We start from the raw sequence: 16,677 nt of genomic DNA, 5'->3' as shown, positions 1-16,677 counted from the left end.
GCCCCAAAGATTTTTATTTTTTTGAGAGAGGAAGAGAGAGAGCATAAGCCAGGGGAGAGGCACAGGGAGAAGCAGCTCCCCGCTGGACAGGACTCCATCCCAGGAACCTGAGATCCTGGCCTAAGCTGAGGACAGACACTTAATCACCGAGCCACCCAGGCGTCCCTGAGATTTTCCTTTTTTTTTTTTTTTTTTTTAAATTTTAAATTTAAATAATAAACATAAAATTGAAATAATAAACATAAAATATATTTTTATCCCCCGGGGTACAGGTCTGTGAATCGCCAGGTTTACACACTTCACAGCACTCACCACAGCACATACCCTCCCCCGTGTCCATAACCCTCCCCCCGATTTTCCCATTTTTGACCAGAGAATCTGCCGGGGCTGCGGGGGCGGGTGGGGGGTCTGAGACAGGGGTGGGAGGCTGGGGTTCGTGGGGTCAGCCTGGGCCACACCCTCCCCTCCCGCCCCTCCCTCCTCGGCGCCGGCAGAAGCGGGCCTCTGGGCAGAAGGGCTGCGCGGGTCTCCTGTGCCAGAGGCAGGGACGGGGCCTGCTTCTGTCGGCCGCCGCCGCATGTCAGCTGGGTGGAGGTGGGACACGTGGGGCTCCACTCCTGAGGGGCGGGTTTCGGGTGCTGGTGTCCTCAGAGTGGGCAGGACTCCTGGGGCCGGCTCTGGGTTTTAGGCCCGTTCATCGCCCCCTCACAGGCCTCCGTTCGCCAGTTCAGAACCAGCTCTCCAGGGGAGGGAAGCAGGGATGAGAGCCGAGTCAGAATGTGTGGGCACACTTGGGCCCCGCGTCTTAGGTTTCCCGTAAGGAGCCGGAAGTCCAGCCTCTGTGCTGCCCCCAGGGTGTCCTGGGACAAATGAGTGCTTTGGGGACCCAGTGGGCCTGACCGGGAGTGAGGCACCGGCCACTGCCAGCGGGGGGCCTCTGAGGGAGGGGCGTGTGCCCTCGGGCATGACCCCGAGGTGACTCCCAGCCCCCACCAGCCCACAGACTAGGCGCAGGGCCTCAGACCTGAGGTCCTGAGCACTTCCGGGGGGTGTAGCGCGGGGGGCCTGTGCCTTTGGTGCAGGCTAACACGCCGAGCACCAGGAAAAGGAGGCCGATGACGCTGCTGACCACGAGGGCCTCCGTGAGCGGGTCTCCGGCCTCGGGCGGGCACGGCGTCTCCGGGCCTGTGGAAAGTAGGGGCAGGGGGACACTTGTTCACCATGAGGAGCCACTGGCTGCCTTAGCGCACCCTTGAGGGAGACATCACCCCCATGGGCCGGGAGCAGGGGCAGGGTGTGCAGGCCGGACAGCGGTGCCGGCATGGAGGATGGGGACCGCCCGGGGGGACCTGGGTGTAGGGTGAGAACACCTACCGCAGGGATTTGCAAAGAGCAGACGTCCTCTCTCCTTCAGGTCTTGGGACACTGCCCCTGACGCAGCCCCCCAGGCCCAAGAATCAGATGAGAGGAGGGTACCAGGAGTCCCCGAAGGCTCGCTGGGTCCCTTCCCTGGGCTTGGCCAGGCCGGGGCACCGTTCTCAGCCACATTCGCAGCCACCGCACGGCCCAGGGGGACTGTGATTGGAACCGGTGGGGCGGGCGCTGCCTGTGGGTCTGAGCAGTGTCCCGGAGGGGACGCGGGACGGGGAGCGCCCCTCCAAGTGGAGGGGACGTGAGGAACCACTCACGTGAGGGCAGTGGGAGGGGGCATGGGTGTGGACTGGTTGGAGGGGAGGCCTTGGTCGGGCGGGGACCGCCGGACCCTTCAGGTGGACAGTGTCCAGGGCAAGGCTGGGGGACCGGCTCGGGGAGAAGTGGAGGCATCATGGGGCATCGGGCCCTGCGGGGGCAGACAAAACTCTGCAGGGGCTGCAGGTGGACCCCCCGTCCCCAAGCTGGTGAGAGGGAGGGGCCTGGGGCAGAGCGGGAGAGGCGCACGGCCTCGCCTCCTCCCTGGGCAGGGCAGCCCCCGCCTGACCCCCTGGTGGCGCAGGTCCTTGGAGGAGCAGAGGCGGGTCTCGTTTCATTCTGCCCTGTTGGAACCCAGGCCTCGTTCTCTGGGCCCCATCCCGGGGCCCTGGGCACTTTTGGGGGGAAAAGAACGACTCCCCGGCCCCTCCCAAATACGAAAACCCCTGGGGCGGGCCGGGGGTGGACGAAGATGCCGTCCTCACCTGAAACGTTCAGTGTGGTGACCCTGATATTCCTCTGCAGGCCCTGCAGGTGCCACTTGTAGCATCCGGTCTGGGAGTCGCTGGCGTTGTCGATCACCAGCTGGGCCTCGCCTCCCTGCACCTGGAGCTGCCACCCTTCCCGGCAGAAGCACCCCGGGGACCGCACGCGGAAGAGCGTCTGGACACTGGCCCCGGGGGTGCTCAGGAAGACGGCCACGCTGAGGAAAGGGTTGGAGATGTTGCAGCCCATCACGGCGCGCTCCCCTCGGTGCACGGACACCACTCCTTCGGTGCAGGTGGGGTTGTCCCATCCTGCGTGCAGGGGACAGGTCACACATGGGTCATGGCGGGGCCTCAGGACGCTCACTGACCACCCTCCCTGGGGTTGAGGGAGGGACAGTGATGAGATGAGGGCCCAGGGACGCCCAGGTCCAGCTCAGGGTGCTGGAGGACGCAGGAGCTCCGTACCCACCCATCGGACAGATCAGCACGTGTGCCTCAAGCGGGAAAAAACACCGGAGTAAAAGCGGGGAGGCGTGTGTGTGCATGCGTGTGTGTCCGCACGCGCAGCTAGTGTGGCGTGTCACCAGGCCCGGGCACGTCCCCCAGGACCCCCTCCTTGCAGGCGGATTTTGGAGAAGGAGGGTGCGCACTCTGTGCACTCACGGGAGTGTTGTGCAGTCGTGGCCAGACCTGCAGCCGCCTCACCGTCCCCAGGCTCCTGGGCCAGGCGTGCACACCCAACTCCACAAGGAAGGTTCCCCGCTCCTGCAGGACACCGCCACAGCCACCGTCAGAAGCCACGAGCATGGGCCCCAACCTCCGCCTGCCTTGCTGGCCGTGGAACCCGCCCCACCATCTTGGGAGGCCGAGTCCTGGAATGGTCACCCATCGCCAGCCTCACCGCACAGTCTGAGCGAACTCTGAGCGACAGGGACCCAGAGCCCCGGCACACGGCAGTCGGGGCTTCGCGCGACATGAGCTAGCCGGCCCAGCCCTCCTGGTCCTGCTGTGGCACTTTCCACCGGGGACCAGGCACAGGTGGACAGATGCCAGACAGCGGCGCGAGCTGTGGGCATGCCGTGTGCTGCATGAGCCCACCGTTCACCGAGTCCACACAGCGTGGCAGGGGCCTTGGGAGCCCACAGCAGAGGGTGTGTGAGGTGGAAATTCTGCAAGACAGGCACCAGCCTGAGCAAACCCAGAGTGTGGGGACCGTGGGCCCCTCCCAGGCCGCAGTCCCATGCCTGCACCTTGTGCAGCTGGCCAGGGCGGCTCAGCCAGCGGGCGCGGGCCAGCGGGCACCAGAGTGGGCGGGGGGGGGCTCGATTCGGGGAGGCTGTGGAGCCGGCAGGAAACTGCCCGGGTTCCAGAAGGTGGCTACGGTCAAAGCTCCGTGGACGTAGACCTCCACGTGCCTGTCCGCAGCAGGAGCCCGACCCTGTCTCCCCGCTGTTCCCCTCAGCAGCTGGGGTTTGTCCTGAGGAAGGGTGTTAAATGCCTTCTCTGCAGACGTGGTCTGTAGAGGACAGGGACACGACGCAGCCATCAGAAAGGATGAAATCTTGCATTTGCAAGTGCTCAGTGCATAAGTCAGCCAGAGAAAGACGCTCATCATGGGATCTCCCTGATGCAAGGAATTTGAGAAACGAGACAGAGCAGCAAAGGGAAAGGGAAGGAAAAACAAAACAAGACAAAATCCGGGGGAGACAAACCGTAAGAGACCCTCAGCCACAGGAAACAGACCGAGGGTGGCTGGAGGGCCGGGGCTGGGGGGCCGGGGGCACGGGGTGACGGGCGCCGAGGGGGACACGGGATGTGAGGAGCACCGGGCGTCGTGAGCAGCCGACGCGTCACTGCCCTCTGTCCCTGAAACTAACAGTTCACTCGGTGTTAACTGATTGAATTTAAATAGAAAAATAAAATAAAATGCCTTCTCTGCATCTTTACAAAATTGTCAAGGTGTTGCATGAACACACACCTTGCACAGAAATTCAAACAACTCTGAGGCACCCCCTGCCCCACCTACAGAGAGGCCGCCGGGCGGGGGACCCAGGCCAGACAGAGCCCTCCGTGCTGGATGCCCGCGCCGTCACCACACGTGCGGGGGGGGGGGCGCTGACTCGGGCTGTCAGAGTCCAGCAGAGCTGGAACTGGGCGGGGGGCAGCACTGCCGTCATCTGTCCAGTGCCTGGGAGCCTCGGGCCTCTGCGGCTCATGGGTTTCCCACTGATCCCAGATGTGCTGATGACCCAGCCGGGGGCACCCCGCCCCAACCACACCCGGGAGCAGCCGGGGGGGGGGGGGCAAAGATGCTCCCTCCGCCTGTGATTTCTTCCACCGGGTTGAGGTGCCCTGGGGTCTGGCATCTACTCTGCCCTCCCCTGGGGCCGTGTGCAAGAGGCTGGCCTGATTCTGCAGGACGGAGTGCGCCCCAAGAGTCTGCATGTCTAACGAGCTCCCAGGTGATGCTGGAGCCACTGGCCCAAGGAGGATCGGGGACCAGAGCAGAGGCAGAGAACCCTCAGACTTGTCCTGCTGCCCTTCCTCTGGCCACAGCACTTGTCACTAACGGGCCCGACCCTCTTTCCCATGGAAACTGGACACGCTCTTAGCCATCCCCCTACGTGTTCTGATGGTCATCACTGGGCACTGGAGCGGGGAACCCCTGTCTGCCATCCGGGGGAGGACTTGGCTTATCCCACTGTGGTCCAGGAGCGCTGGGCCAGCCCCTCTGAAGGTCACGGTCTCTACCTGGGGCCTGGGTCCCACTGGGCCCGATGTGGATCTGCTCCTCCCACCCCTGCCTCCCACTCCCAACCCCTTGCTGGGCCACCAGCATGCAGGGAGGCATCCTGAGACTTACTTCCATTCTGAGCACTCAGGGAGGTGACCAGGAGGACAATCCGTAGCATCTGGGGAACCGAGAGGGCAAATGTCAAGGTCAGCATGGCCAGGAGGACAGGGAGGCAGGCCTCAGGGGTCTTGTGTCCTCTTCATTGGTTCTTGGGACACTCCCTGGAGGAAGGAAAGCCACAGGATCGGAAGTCTGTGGGCTGCAGCCTGGCCAGGAACAGGTAGCAGTCCCGAACTCCTCCCTGACCAGCTGTGCCTGGAGGCCAGAGTCCTGCTAGGCCTCTTCTCCTACACCTTCTCTGTACCTTTATAATGTACGCGATGCGGGCCACTGACAGACAAACAAGAAACACGGACGAGCCAGGAGGGACGTCACTGGGAGAGAGCCCTGCTGTCAGCACCATAATGACGATAAATGGGCAAAACTGGCCTGAATTGTGTTCCTGTGGACACGGGTCACGCCCACTAGGGATCTGACACCATCCCGAGACCGCCTTGGAGGCCTCTGCCCTCCCCACCCTCGCCCTTTCCTGGGCTGGGGGCACCTGCTTCCTTCGAGACGTCCTTAGGGTCGGGCTCTTATCAAGCAAAGGAGCCCTCCTGTGGGACTCACAAGGCGGCCTTCCGTCGCCTTGGACGCAAGCGCCCCCTCGGGCTTCTGCAACCCTCTTGGCCTTTGTTAATGTGACATTTTTCTGATTAAATTATTTGAAAGTATTGTATTTTATATATTTATTTTTAGATTGACGGGAAACTTGGGCGGGGAGTGCAGAGTCGACACACGGGAGTGCTGCGGTGGCACATGCGTCGCGGTCCGTGAGCCGGCACACGCGCGGGCGTTGCCCGAAGTCCGTGCTTCGCATACCGCACGGCTCACTCGTGTGTCGAATGGAAGGGCCATCCGGACACATGCGTGATGGCTTGCGTCCGTCATTGTGTCCCCGAACCCTGTGCTCCAGCCGCTCATCCCCTTCCCCGGGCCCCTGGCAACCCCTGGTCTTCCTCCTGTCTCCACAGTTTTGCCTGAATTCGGCTGTTTGGGGGGAATGCGGCACCAGGGCCAGGAAACTTTGAACTTAATGGCCTCCAGACACTTGGGGCCACTGGTGACCAGGCCCAGTCCTGACCCCAGTCCGGGGAGTGGGGCTGGGAGGAATGATCCCAGCCCCACCAGGGCCACAAAGCACCCGCTTCCGTGCTGCTGCGCGTAGCTCCCCAGACCCCCGGGGGCCTGAGCAGGCAGGCGTGTTTTCCCACCTTGACCCCACCAGCCAAACCCGGGGTTCATGGCGGGTCTCCTGGTGTGGTCTGTGAAAACCCTTGGAGCAGCGAGAGAAGGCCTGCCCTGCCCTGTACAACCACTAAGAAAGGAAAACGGCCGGATCCAGCTTTTGAAAGAAACATCTAATTTGAGGTGAGAAGAGTTTCAACAATGTAAAGTGCAAACCACTTGCTGGGCTCCTGGGCTCCTGGCCTCCAGCCCAATGGGGCTCTGGCCAGGCGGCCACACTCCCGGGGAGGGTAGGGAGGGGTTGTGCACAGGCTGTGCCCACTGGCTCAGGGCTGGCCCGAGCTGGCCGGTCCTCCACAGAGACAGCTAAGGAGGGACAGACAGAAGGACGTGCATTCGGCCAGGCTGATGGATGGAGGCTTTCCTTCTCGCAGTCCACACAGGGCTCTGGGCTCCCGGGGGCGAGAACCTGTACTGAGCCAAGTGGCCCGTGTGTCACAGACCCTGAGTCCCCGCGGCTGAGGGTTTTGGCTGATGTACTGAATGTGCCCAGCATCTTAGGAAGCTACTGGTCGGGTCCCCACCCACTATATCGGGGGGCCATGCTGCCGCCGCCTTCGCAAAGTCTGCCTGCGTTTGTGGGGTACAGCGTCTCCTCCTTACGGGGCTGTAACTCGTGTTTAAGAGAAACAAAGTGGCACCCGCAAGGCAAACGTGATCCTGCTCCAACATTTCTCTTCGGACTATTCCTGGAGCAGCAAGACTCTACATGTTTGCGTCGTCCGTATTTTCTTTGAAAGTCACGGTTTTGTTACGAGAAGTGTTACTTGTTTGCTGTTTTCAGGTGTCCTTTTCCAGAGACCTCCCAGACCGTGGGGGATCCACGGGCACCGAACTGGACCTCCACGTGCGAATCACGAATCCCCTCAAGGCCATTGTGCAAGCGTCGCGTGACAGGGTCCACACTTTCTTCCAAGAAAGTGGGCTGCGCCCAAGACATCCCACGCGTGGCCCCCCCCGGGCCGTCCATCCCGCCGCTAACCGTGGGCGACTCGCCCGGGACGCCGCCACTCCCCACGTAGACTCCAGCTGTGCTCACCCCGGGAAGGCAGGCTCTCCGCTCTGCTTTGTTTACGTTTCCCTGCAGGTGTGTTTCCCCACGAGAATATTATTAGCGTAACCAAAATCAATTTTCTTCTTCAAACCAGAACTTGCTGATGACGGGGGAGGGGCGTTGGCCCGGTCCCGCCAGAAGGAATCTGCTCTGAATTACGCAGAAGACGCGGACGTTTCACGGCTGCAGGCGATCCCGTGGCAGCCTTGCTGGTTTTGATGCCTATCTGCCGCCGCCAAGATCAGACACGCACAGCTCACTCCCATTAAATGCTGCTTATGCGGACGGAGGGTTTTAGGAAGAGGAACCGAAACTTTCTGTGGGTCTTTTCCTGGCACCTCAGATAGGATCTGCTCTGCTGCTCCCAAACGTTATTACAAAATAACTTTGCTTCAATTAGAAGACACACATTTTTTTCCTTCTTTCACCCCCGACAGAAATCTTCTGAAATGGGAAAAGACACAATCGTTCCCCTTGGCCCCAGGAACCCTTGCTGATGCCGGTGGTCTCTCCTGGCCCGCGGCCAGAGCCCTCTGTGCCAGCTTGAGGGAGAGCTCTGCGCGGGCACCGGCCTCCCCGATTCAGGCCGCGGGTCACTATGCGAGCTGAGCACCAGCCCCGTCTGTGGCGTCTGGCCTCTGCCTGGCCGTGGAGGAAACCCTAGGCAGGCCCCGCGGTACTTCTGTCCTCCTGCCTGGAGAACAGTCCGCGGGGGCCTCTGGAGCTCCCTCGAGTCCGTGCTGAGCTTCCCAGGGTCGCTGCCTGGGATGGGGGCCAGAGCTTCCCCCAGCGCGGTCTCCTGTTGGGCTTCGGTGCACCTTTCTCTTCCCTGCTGCCCCTGGCCAAGCTCCGGCCGCCTCGGGTGCCCACGCTTCCCCGGTGCTGCGATGTGGGCCAGGGTGCCCCGGTCTCGGGGCGGGGGGAGGCAGGCCAAGCTGTCCTCTGGCTGGAGGTGAGCACCCTCCAGGGAGGCCAGGCGCTGACCCAGGCTCCGGCCCCGTGTGAGAGGTGAAGGCGCACGGAACTAGGGGGCAGGTGTCCCCAGCGCGGTGGGCAGGATTCCCACGGGAACCAGAATGGCACCGGGCGGCCGCTGGACCCAGGCGCTGAGGGAGCCGCAGAGCCTCTGGTTGGTGGCCCGGTGCGCGGCATGCCCAGCAGATGGGGTGCTGCACCCTCCGTCCAGACGTGCGGGTACTTCCACCGCACTGGTTGGGTGCGACCTCAGGACTTAGAGGGGACGGCAGGAGGTGCCCACAGTCTGCACTATACAGAGCCCTTCCCCCTGAAACCTCCCCCATCAGGCCTCGTCCTGCCCGCTGCCGGGCGTCTCTCCTCCATAAACTCACAGTCACGTTTCAAGTTCCAATGAAACCGTCCGGGATGTTGACTGAGAATAAATACACGAATGGGCTCTTGCGCAATCCTGCACCAGGGCCTCACTCCACCCAGAGCTGGGGCCGATCTCTGCGGGGTCCTCTGGGATGCCTGCCGGCTCCCGGACCCCGTGACACCCACGCGCACGGCGGGTGCTCAGCCCCAGGGACCTGAGCGGCCTCCCCGCCAGGGCCCCCTCGGGTCCTCCCTTGGACGTGGCAACACAGAGAGCCGGTCACCGCCGTGAAGGTGTGTGCATGTCACACGTGCTGACCTGACCGGTGGGACCTGGAGAGGGTGTGGTGTGCCAACAAGCAAAAGGAAAGTGAAAGGCAGGCAGCCTCGCCTCTGTCACACGAGGCAGCTGGTGTGGGAGAAACTGGCCATCTTCATGCGGGGCACGGCCCCCTGGAGGAGATGGGGCGTCGGGTGCCCCGAGCCCCAGGCGGTCCTGGCCTGCTCACCTCTGCTCGCAGGTTTTCATCTGTTGAGGGAAGCATACCAGCCGGCGCCGGCCCCGCCAGCCTCACGGGCCCCCACCTCGGCAGTTTCTAACACACCATGCATCCCCCAACCCTAACAATTACTTTACATGGACTAATTTTTAAAATCATATTATCTACTCTGACCTCACCTTAAGAAATACACATCTACGGGGCGCCTTGGTAGCTCAGTGGATCAAAGCCTCTGCCTTCGGCTCAGGTCATGATCCCAGGGTCCTGGGATCGAGCCCCACATTGGGCTCTCTGCTCAGCAGGGAGCCTGCTCCCCCCCCCCCGCTTGCCTCTCTGCCTACTTGTGATCTCTGTCTGTCAAATAAATTAATTAAAAAAAAGAAACATGCATCTACAGCGATGGTTAGATGTGCTGTTTCTATGTATGTTTTTGTTTTGTTTTCTTTTTTTTTCAATATTTTATTTATTTATTTGTCAGAGAGAGAGAGAGAGAGCAATCGAGCACAGACCGATAGAGAGGCAGGCAGAGGCAGAGGGAGAAGCAGGCTCCCCACCAAGCAAGGAGCCCGATGTGGGACTCGATCCCAGGCCCCTGGGATCATGACCTGAGCCGAAGGCAGCCGCCCAACCAACTGAGCCACCCAGGCGTCCCTCTATGTATGCTTTTCTAATGTGCACTGAACTGTCTACACAACAAGCCAGGAAGTGTCCCAGACTTCCTACCACCACCGGCGTCCTCCCGTAGCCCCTGGCCAGCTTCTGCTGTGTCCTCCAAGGCAGGCCGGATGTTGTGCCCACTGAGGACATGGGCCCTGGGATGGGCACTGGCTTGGGCTCCAGGCTTCTCTTCCCGCTGCCCAAAGCCCTCCGCCTCCTCTGAACCTTCCTCCAGGCTCTGACGGCCCTCGCCTCGCTCACAGCGTCTCTCAGCCCCTCTCCACACTTTCCTTATGTTGGGAGAGGTCCCGCCTCTTGGTGGGGTCCCCTGGTTCCACACTTAGGATAAGGGGCTACCTGGGCTGCACCCCTTTTCACTTCCAAACTTGCTCACCTTGGGCTGGCATCACACCCTCCATCACAGTCCCTGTGGCACTGGGGGGCAGTCAGTAGAGCGTGAAACTTAGGGCCCTGAGTTCAAGCCCCACATCGGATGTGGAGCTGATTTAAAAAAAAAAAAAAAAAAGGGACGCCTGGGTGGCTCAGTTGGTTGGACGACTGCCTTCGGCTCAGGGCGTGATCCTGGAGTCCCGGGATCGAGTCCCACATCGGGCTCCCAGCTCCATGGGGAGTCTGCTTCGCTCTCTGACCTTCTCCTCGCTCATGCTCTTTCTCACTGTCTCTCTCTCTCAAATAAATAAATAAAATCTTTAAAAAAAAAAAAAAAAAAAAAAAAGTTCAAAAGAAAAAGAACGGGACCAGAGACGGGGGATCCGGACCAGAGACGGGGCATCCAGACCAGAGACTGGGAAGCTTCCAATGTCCTGTTGCACATCCTGCTGCCCTGAGCCTTTGGGGACTCCCACAGCTGTCCTGGGCACCACCTGGCTTTTACCACTGACTAGTGGTCGTCCTTTTGGATTGGGGCATGGGCCTCCGCCGGGCAGGTGGCATGGGTGCCAATGCTGAACCCTGGGCTTATCTATGAGGGCATTCCCTGGCTCGGCCTCTCCCCCTCGGAACAGTCCAGAGACCAGAGGGCAGGGCAGGGAGCCAGGCGGGATTCCCCCTCGCTGTTCACGGCGCGGTTCTGGCTCTCCCGATACTCCTGCTCCCAGGTCTGGGGAATCCCATCTTTACTGGGAGGGCCGGAGGTCGTGTGAGTCCCGTTTGCATGTGGTTCCGGGGACTTTGCACTTTTGAACATGAGTCACAGGTGGCCACTCTCGGGGCACAGAGCCAAAGGCCGCAGAGGTCCCACAGAAAGTAATTTATAAGTCCTGCCTCCTGGTGTGCTGGCTCTGCCTGTTCATTTGTCTTGTGAGGAACAGAACCCAATCCGGGCCATCTCTGGGTGGTAGCCCTTACCCAGTACGAGTACCTGGCCAGCAAAGCTCATTGCTGGGGAGGCCAGCTGGGCCTCCAGACCTCAGTGCCTGGGTCCTGGAGGCCCCTGAGGGTGGCTGCCGGTGCTGAGCCATGCTCCTCCTTCCCAGCGGTGACTGTGTCCACCTGCCCCCAGCCCTGGCTGACCTGACCCCACCTCCGTAGCTGTTTGGCGTCGGATTCAAGCTCAGCCAAGGACAGGTGTTGGGCTGTTCTGGGGAATTTGCTCAGAGAAACTTCACTCTGATGACACAGGCCCCTCTCTGGGCTCGCCAGGCACAGTACAGACACCCAGGTATGTGCGAGGAGCAGATCTGTAGCCCAAGTTCCATGCAGGATTAGGGACATACGTGTGTGTGAAGAATGACTCATTTATCGAAATCAAGTGTGTCTTTTAATTGTGGCGGCTTCACTCCCCCTGCCTGAACTGTCTCACTTCCCAGCACAGCAAGGGAGAGGAAAACCAGAGGGAGGGAGACCGGGACGGGACGGGGAAGGGACAGGCGGGAAGACAGCAGCAGCGGAGCAGGAGGGCGGGCGGCGGGCGGACAAACGCGGTGCAGGCTTCGCCCTGGTGGGCGCCCCGGATGCGTCTGCCTGCCGGGGAGGGAGCGACACAGCTGGCATTTGGGGGTCCCCGACAAAGGGCGACTCACGGGTTCTGGAGCTATCCACACGTGGGAGTCAGTGACAGTGATGAGGGGACAGCCGGGTGGCTGAGGACAAAGCAGAAGCTGAGCCCTGCAGCGCCCCCCCCCCCCGGTGGGACATACGTGACATTCTCTAGGGACCTCCCAGCCGTCTTAATGTCCGCACCTTGCTAAGCAGGGGACAGCGACCTGGGCAAGGGCAAGGCCTCCCCTACCGCATCCCGTAGCTCTTTAGCTTATGAAAGTTCTACCGAAATCTCCTTTTTTCCTTACCTCCCCTAACCCCATAACCTGCCACCCCTCACACCCCCGGGGCGGCAGCTCTTCCTGCCCACGGGTCCTGTCCCCGGGCTTTAATAAACCACCATTCTGCACCAAAGACGTCTCAAGAGTTGGTTCTTGGTCGTCCGCTCCAGGCCTCACCCAACTGAACCTCACCCATATTCTAAAGCTCAACATGATCTGGAAAGTGCGTGTCCGGATTTGGGAAAAGGGAAAGCTGAGGGAGGGGGCCGGGTGCTCCCACAGCCCCGAAGAGAGGCCACTCTCTCCCCTGCGGCAGGGATCACAAGCCTGTGCAGGAGGTAAGGTCTGAGCGGGCAGAGCCTCTCACCAGCGCTGTGACCGAAAGGGCTCTGGACCCCCAGCCTGAGCAGGAGTAGGGGAAGCTGTGGCTGGGAGGGGTCCCCGCTGGGCAGTACAGTCCTCCAGGCCTGGGGACTGGGCCGGCACACACTTCCTGTCTCCCAAGCCTCCTGCTCCAAGAACCCTCTTCCCCACATCAGCTCCCGGAGCCCCCTCCCCTGGGCCCTGGGGCCAAAAGCACATCTTCCCCCCACCCTCACTGTCACAGTCCTGGGGGACAGGCAGGCCTCCCAGGGGCTTGGGCTCCTCTACCCACAGGCCGGGCTGGAAAGTGGTTTCCATGCCGCAGCTCATTAACCGGCCGCCGGTGATGCACGAAGTCGGAGATCGCTGCCAAACCAAATGCCAAGGGACGCATGAGAAGGGGCAGCTCCTCTCCCGGCTCGCAGGCACGGGGTCCCTTCGGGTCGGGTCGGGGACGTCTCCGGCGGCTCATTTCTCTTTTATGGGGGTGTGAGAGCGAGTGTGCGCGTATCGTGGGTGTGAGTCCACGAAAGTGAGTGTGAGTCTGCAGGACCCCGAGATGCGACCTCCCTGCCCTCTCAAGAGTGGGCCCCGCGGGGAGGCAGGTCCCCAGTGCGACCTGCGGCCTCTGTCCCTTCTCCTCCCCAGCCGCGCGCACCCTCTGCCCGCGGTCCCCTGGCGCACGCGCTCCGGCGGGGCCCTCGGGGCCGCACGTCTGCGGGCGCGGGTCAGCGCAGCGCCCCAGGGGCTCCATCCCCGCTCCCGGAGCCCTCGGGCCGCGCGAGCCCCCGCCACGCCGCCGCCGGCCGCGCGTCCCCCGCGTCCCCACCCCTGCGCGCGCTCACCTGCGCCCCGGCTCGGCGCGCCGCTGCTCCAGGCCCCGTGGCCGCCGCCGTTTGCGCGCCGAGGCCGGGAGGACAGTCGGGCGCTCGGGCGGGGCGGGGCCAGGGCGGAGGCGGCGGGAGCGAGGCCCCGGGACCCCGCGCCGCCGGGAAGGAAACCCCGAGTTCGGGGAAGCCCGGAGTCCTGGGAACCGCCCTGGGTTCACAGAAGAGGTTCACGACTTTCTCGGTAGTTCTTCACCTTGTCTTTGTTTAAACACTGCACCAGCGTGGGGCACGGGGTGGGGTGCGTGAAAAAGGAGTCTTCTTGAACCCTGAAAAAATAAACTGCAAAAAAAGATAAAAATAAAAACACGTCATTGGACGTTCCTCCTAAAGAAAACAGGAAAACAGCGGGGGCGTTCTTCCCGGAAAGCTGACCAGATGCTCCTTTGGGGTGCGTGGGTTGGCCTCCCCGCAGCGACCAGGGGGCCCTGCGGTCCTCGTCGGTGTGTGCGCGCTCGCGTGGGGCCGGCCGCGTCCGCTGAGACCCCGCAGGAGCGTGCGAAGGCCCAGAGTTGTCTCACGCGCGGGCGCCCCACTTCATCTGGAGGTGCCCCTGGGCTGCGGGCAGGAGCGCGCAGTGGAGGCCCGCTGGGAGAAGGTCAGACTCTCTTCACGAACCCCGGCCAGAAGGCGGCCCTCCTCCCAGCCTATCCCCACGGAGGGTCCTGCGTGGGCGAGGAGACCCGTCCCCGAGGGGCACCTGAACGGGGTCAGAGCCACAGAGCAGCTTTGGGTGTGAGGGTTTGCTCATCGCTCCGTGCACACGTGGTTCTTATAAAAATCACTAAGAAGAAACTTTCTCCTTAAGTCTTGGGAGAGGGAGCAAGGAGGCTCGTGTGGAGGTTTGGCTGGTGTCCAGCTGTTTGTTCTTGGTGCTGTCCTGGGTCCCGGCCCAGCTTCGAAGGCCAGCCAGGCTGGGCACAGCTTCGATCAGTTCAGACCCAGAGTGGGAGCTGGCCTTGTGCCCTCACTGCTGCTCCCCACGGACCAGCCCACTTGTCCTCACAGAGGGGCCGCGGGAGGGTCCGGCCCGCGGGCAGGGAGATGTTCCAAAGGAGGACATTTGTCTGGTGGGCAGAGAGGGCCCAGAGCTGGTCACACTCCCAGGACGACGGCACTTCCCTGTGGGTACAGAGGCCGGAAGCCCCTGCCTCCACCCAGAGCCCAACGAAGGTCTTGAGAGGGGCCCCATGAATGATCACTGAGCCTGCCCCAGGCCCCTGTGCCTCCCCCCAGCCGAGCCCCCCAGGCACTGCCCCTGGGCCGGAAGGAGGGGCTCATCCCTGAGGCCACTTCACAAGTCAGCCCTTCCTCCCCATCACATCCAGCATTGCCCAGGGTCCCTCAGCTCAGCAGGGGCTCCTGGGCAGCAGCTGGTGGCCACCAAGGCCCCGAGGCACAGGGCTCTTCAGGTGGGAGGGTAGGAGGGTCCCGCAGCGTGAGGGACCTTGAGAGTCAGCTGAGGGCTGAGACTGTTGTATTCCTGTGCGCAGGTAAAACACCGTGCGTCCTGAAAGTGAAACACGTTTGTTTATTTTGGATCGTGCAGAAACCTTATGAAACCACTTAAGTGTTCCAGGAAGGAACAATGAGAGGTGCCCGTGTGTGTCATGGGGACTCCTTTCTGCAGAGGACACGCTGTGGACACCTCCTCGTAACTTTCCAGAAATGTTCTGTGTGTGTGTACAAACACATACGTATCCCGTGTGTGTATCCTTCCCATTTCTTTTATTTTAAAAAAAATCGTTATATTTCTTTATTTTTCAAACAGACTCCATGCCCAGCACGGAGCCCAATACAGGGCTTGAATCATGACCCCGAGATCACGACCTGAGCTGAGATCAAGAGTCCGACGCCCGACCGACTGAGCCCCCCAGGTGCTCTGGGCCCTTTCCATTTTCCTACAGTCCTGGGATCTGGTCTGCGGACAGGTGCTCAGCTCCTTCCAAAGTGGCCTTTGGAACTGTCCTGTTTCTCCCTCTCTGTAGGCTGCCCCGTCCTCTACATTTCCTCGGATCACAGCTTCTGCTGCATCACATGTGTGGGGTTTCGCTTTCTTTCTTTGGGTTTCTGGAATTTGTGGTTTCGGTTGTGATTTCCTATCAGACTGAAAATGCTGGTCAGCAGCATGTTGTCACACTCCCCACGGCTGCTGGTTACCTTTTGGTTCCCAGCAGGCGACCCTATTCTAACTTCATTCCTCGTCTGGTTCCCCTTCTCCGAACCTCACAGCGGTTTCAGGCATGGCTCAACCGGTCAACTCTTGGGAATGCCTCGTGTGTCCTGAGATGTTCCCACGTCCCCTGGCCGTGCCCCTCAAGCCAAGGGGGTCAGTGGGGAAGTGTGCTCGCTTCTGTACTTGCCTATTTTGACTGGCTTGAACTGTCGGGAATCAAGGAGGGTGGGCTGGACTCCCTCAGTGTGACAGGGCTTGCTGGTTTCCCTGGAGCTCTAGCGATCTTCACTGGTAGATTTGGAAGCAATTTTATTAGACGCAGATTCTAAACTGGTGTGTGTTCTTGCTGAGTTGAGCCTTTATCGTTAGTGACCCTCTGCACCTTGACTGTCCAGCGCGTTTCCGGCTGTTTAGTCAGCTGTCGGTACAGCAACACCAGCTCCCTTTCCTTAGAATATTCCTGGTCCTTTTCCAGATTTTCCCTTTCAGCCGCTGTGTGTCTACAAGCATTAGGTGCATCTCTGGTAAGTGGACATTACCTCACCATTTTTTTTTAAAGATTTTATTTATTCATTTGACTGAGGGATAGAGAGAGAGCAGAAGCAGGGGGAGCAGCGGAGGGAGAGGGAGAAGCAGGCTCCCTGCTGAGCAGGGGACCCAATGCGGGGCTCGATCCCAGGACCCTGGATCATGACCTGAGCCGAAGGCAGACGCTTCACTGACTGAGCCCCCCAGGCGCCCCTCGTTTGTTGGTGTTTTAACTGCTGCTCACCTGCCGACGTTTGTGGAGGGCCGAACAGCGTCAGCCCGGGGAGACTTGCCTTAACCCCAACCCCACCCCCAGGGAGTCCCGCGGGACCAGCATCTAGGATCAGATAGCTCGGGGATTTCCAAACACAGAGCAGAGGCAGCTTTCACTCTGACGCCCGCCTCACCCTGCCCCTGAGTCTGTCCCAGTGCTCCAGACCCCGCCTCGCCCTGCCCCTGAGTCTGTCCCAGCACTCCAGACCCCCCCACCCCGGGCACCGGCACGACGAGCCCCCACACCTGTACCCTGTCCTCTCCTTCAGCGGCCGGCCTCCGATTCCCAGAATTACCCCAGAAT

The 16,677-nt window shown here is 61.3% G+C and overlaps 1 protein-coding gene across 1 annotated transcript; it reads right to left on the bottom strand.

The window, feature by feature from the left end:
* Positions 1-543: 543 nt before the first annotated feature.
* On the bottom strand, positions 544-13,398 carry SECTM1 (secreted and transmembrane 1). Its single transcript, XM_044250321.1, has 7 exons — positions 13,355-13,398; positions 5,041-5,192; positions 2,841-2,942; positions 2,175-2,486; positions 1,375-1,431; positions 1,025-1,185; positions 544-739 (listed from the first exon to the last, which is right to left on the bottom strand). The coding sequence occupies exons 2-7, from the start codon at positions 5,123-5,125 to the stop codon at positions 728-730; spliced, it is 729 nt and encodes a 242-aa protein (XP_044106256.1). The 5' UTR covers positions 5,126-5,192; positions 13,355-13,398; the 3' UTR covers positions 544-727.
* Between the last annotated feature and the right edge of the window lie 3,279 nt (positions 13,399-16,677).

This window comes from Neovison vison, chromosome 5 (genome assembly GCF_020171115.1).
Source record: "Neovison vison isolate M4711 chromosome 5, ASM_NN_V1, whole genome shotgun sequence".
Lineage (NCBI taxonomy): Eukaryota > Metazoa > Chordata > Mammalia > Carnivora > Mustelidae > Neogale > Neogale vison.
Note: the sequence above shows the minus strand (reverse complement) of the source record. Positions and strands in the feature narration are given on the sequence as shown.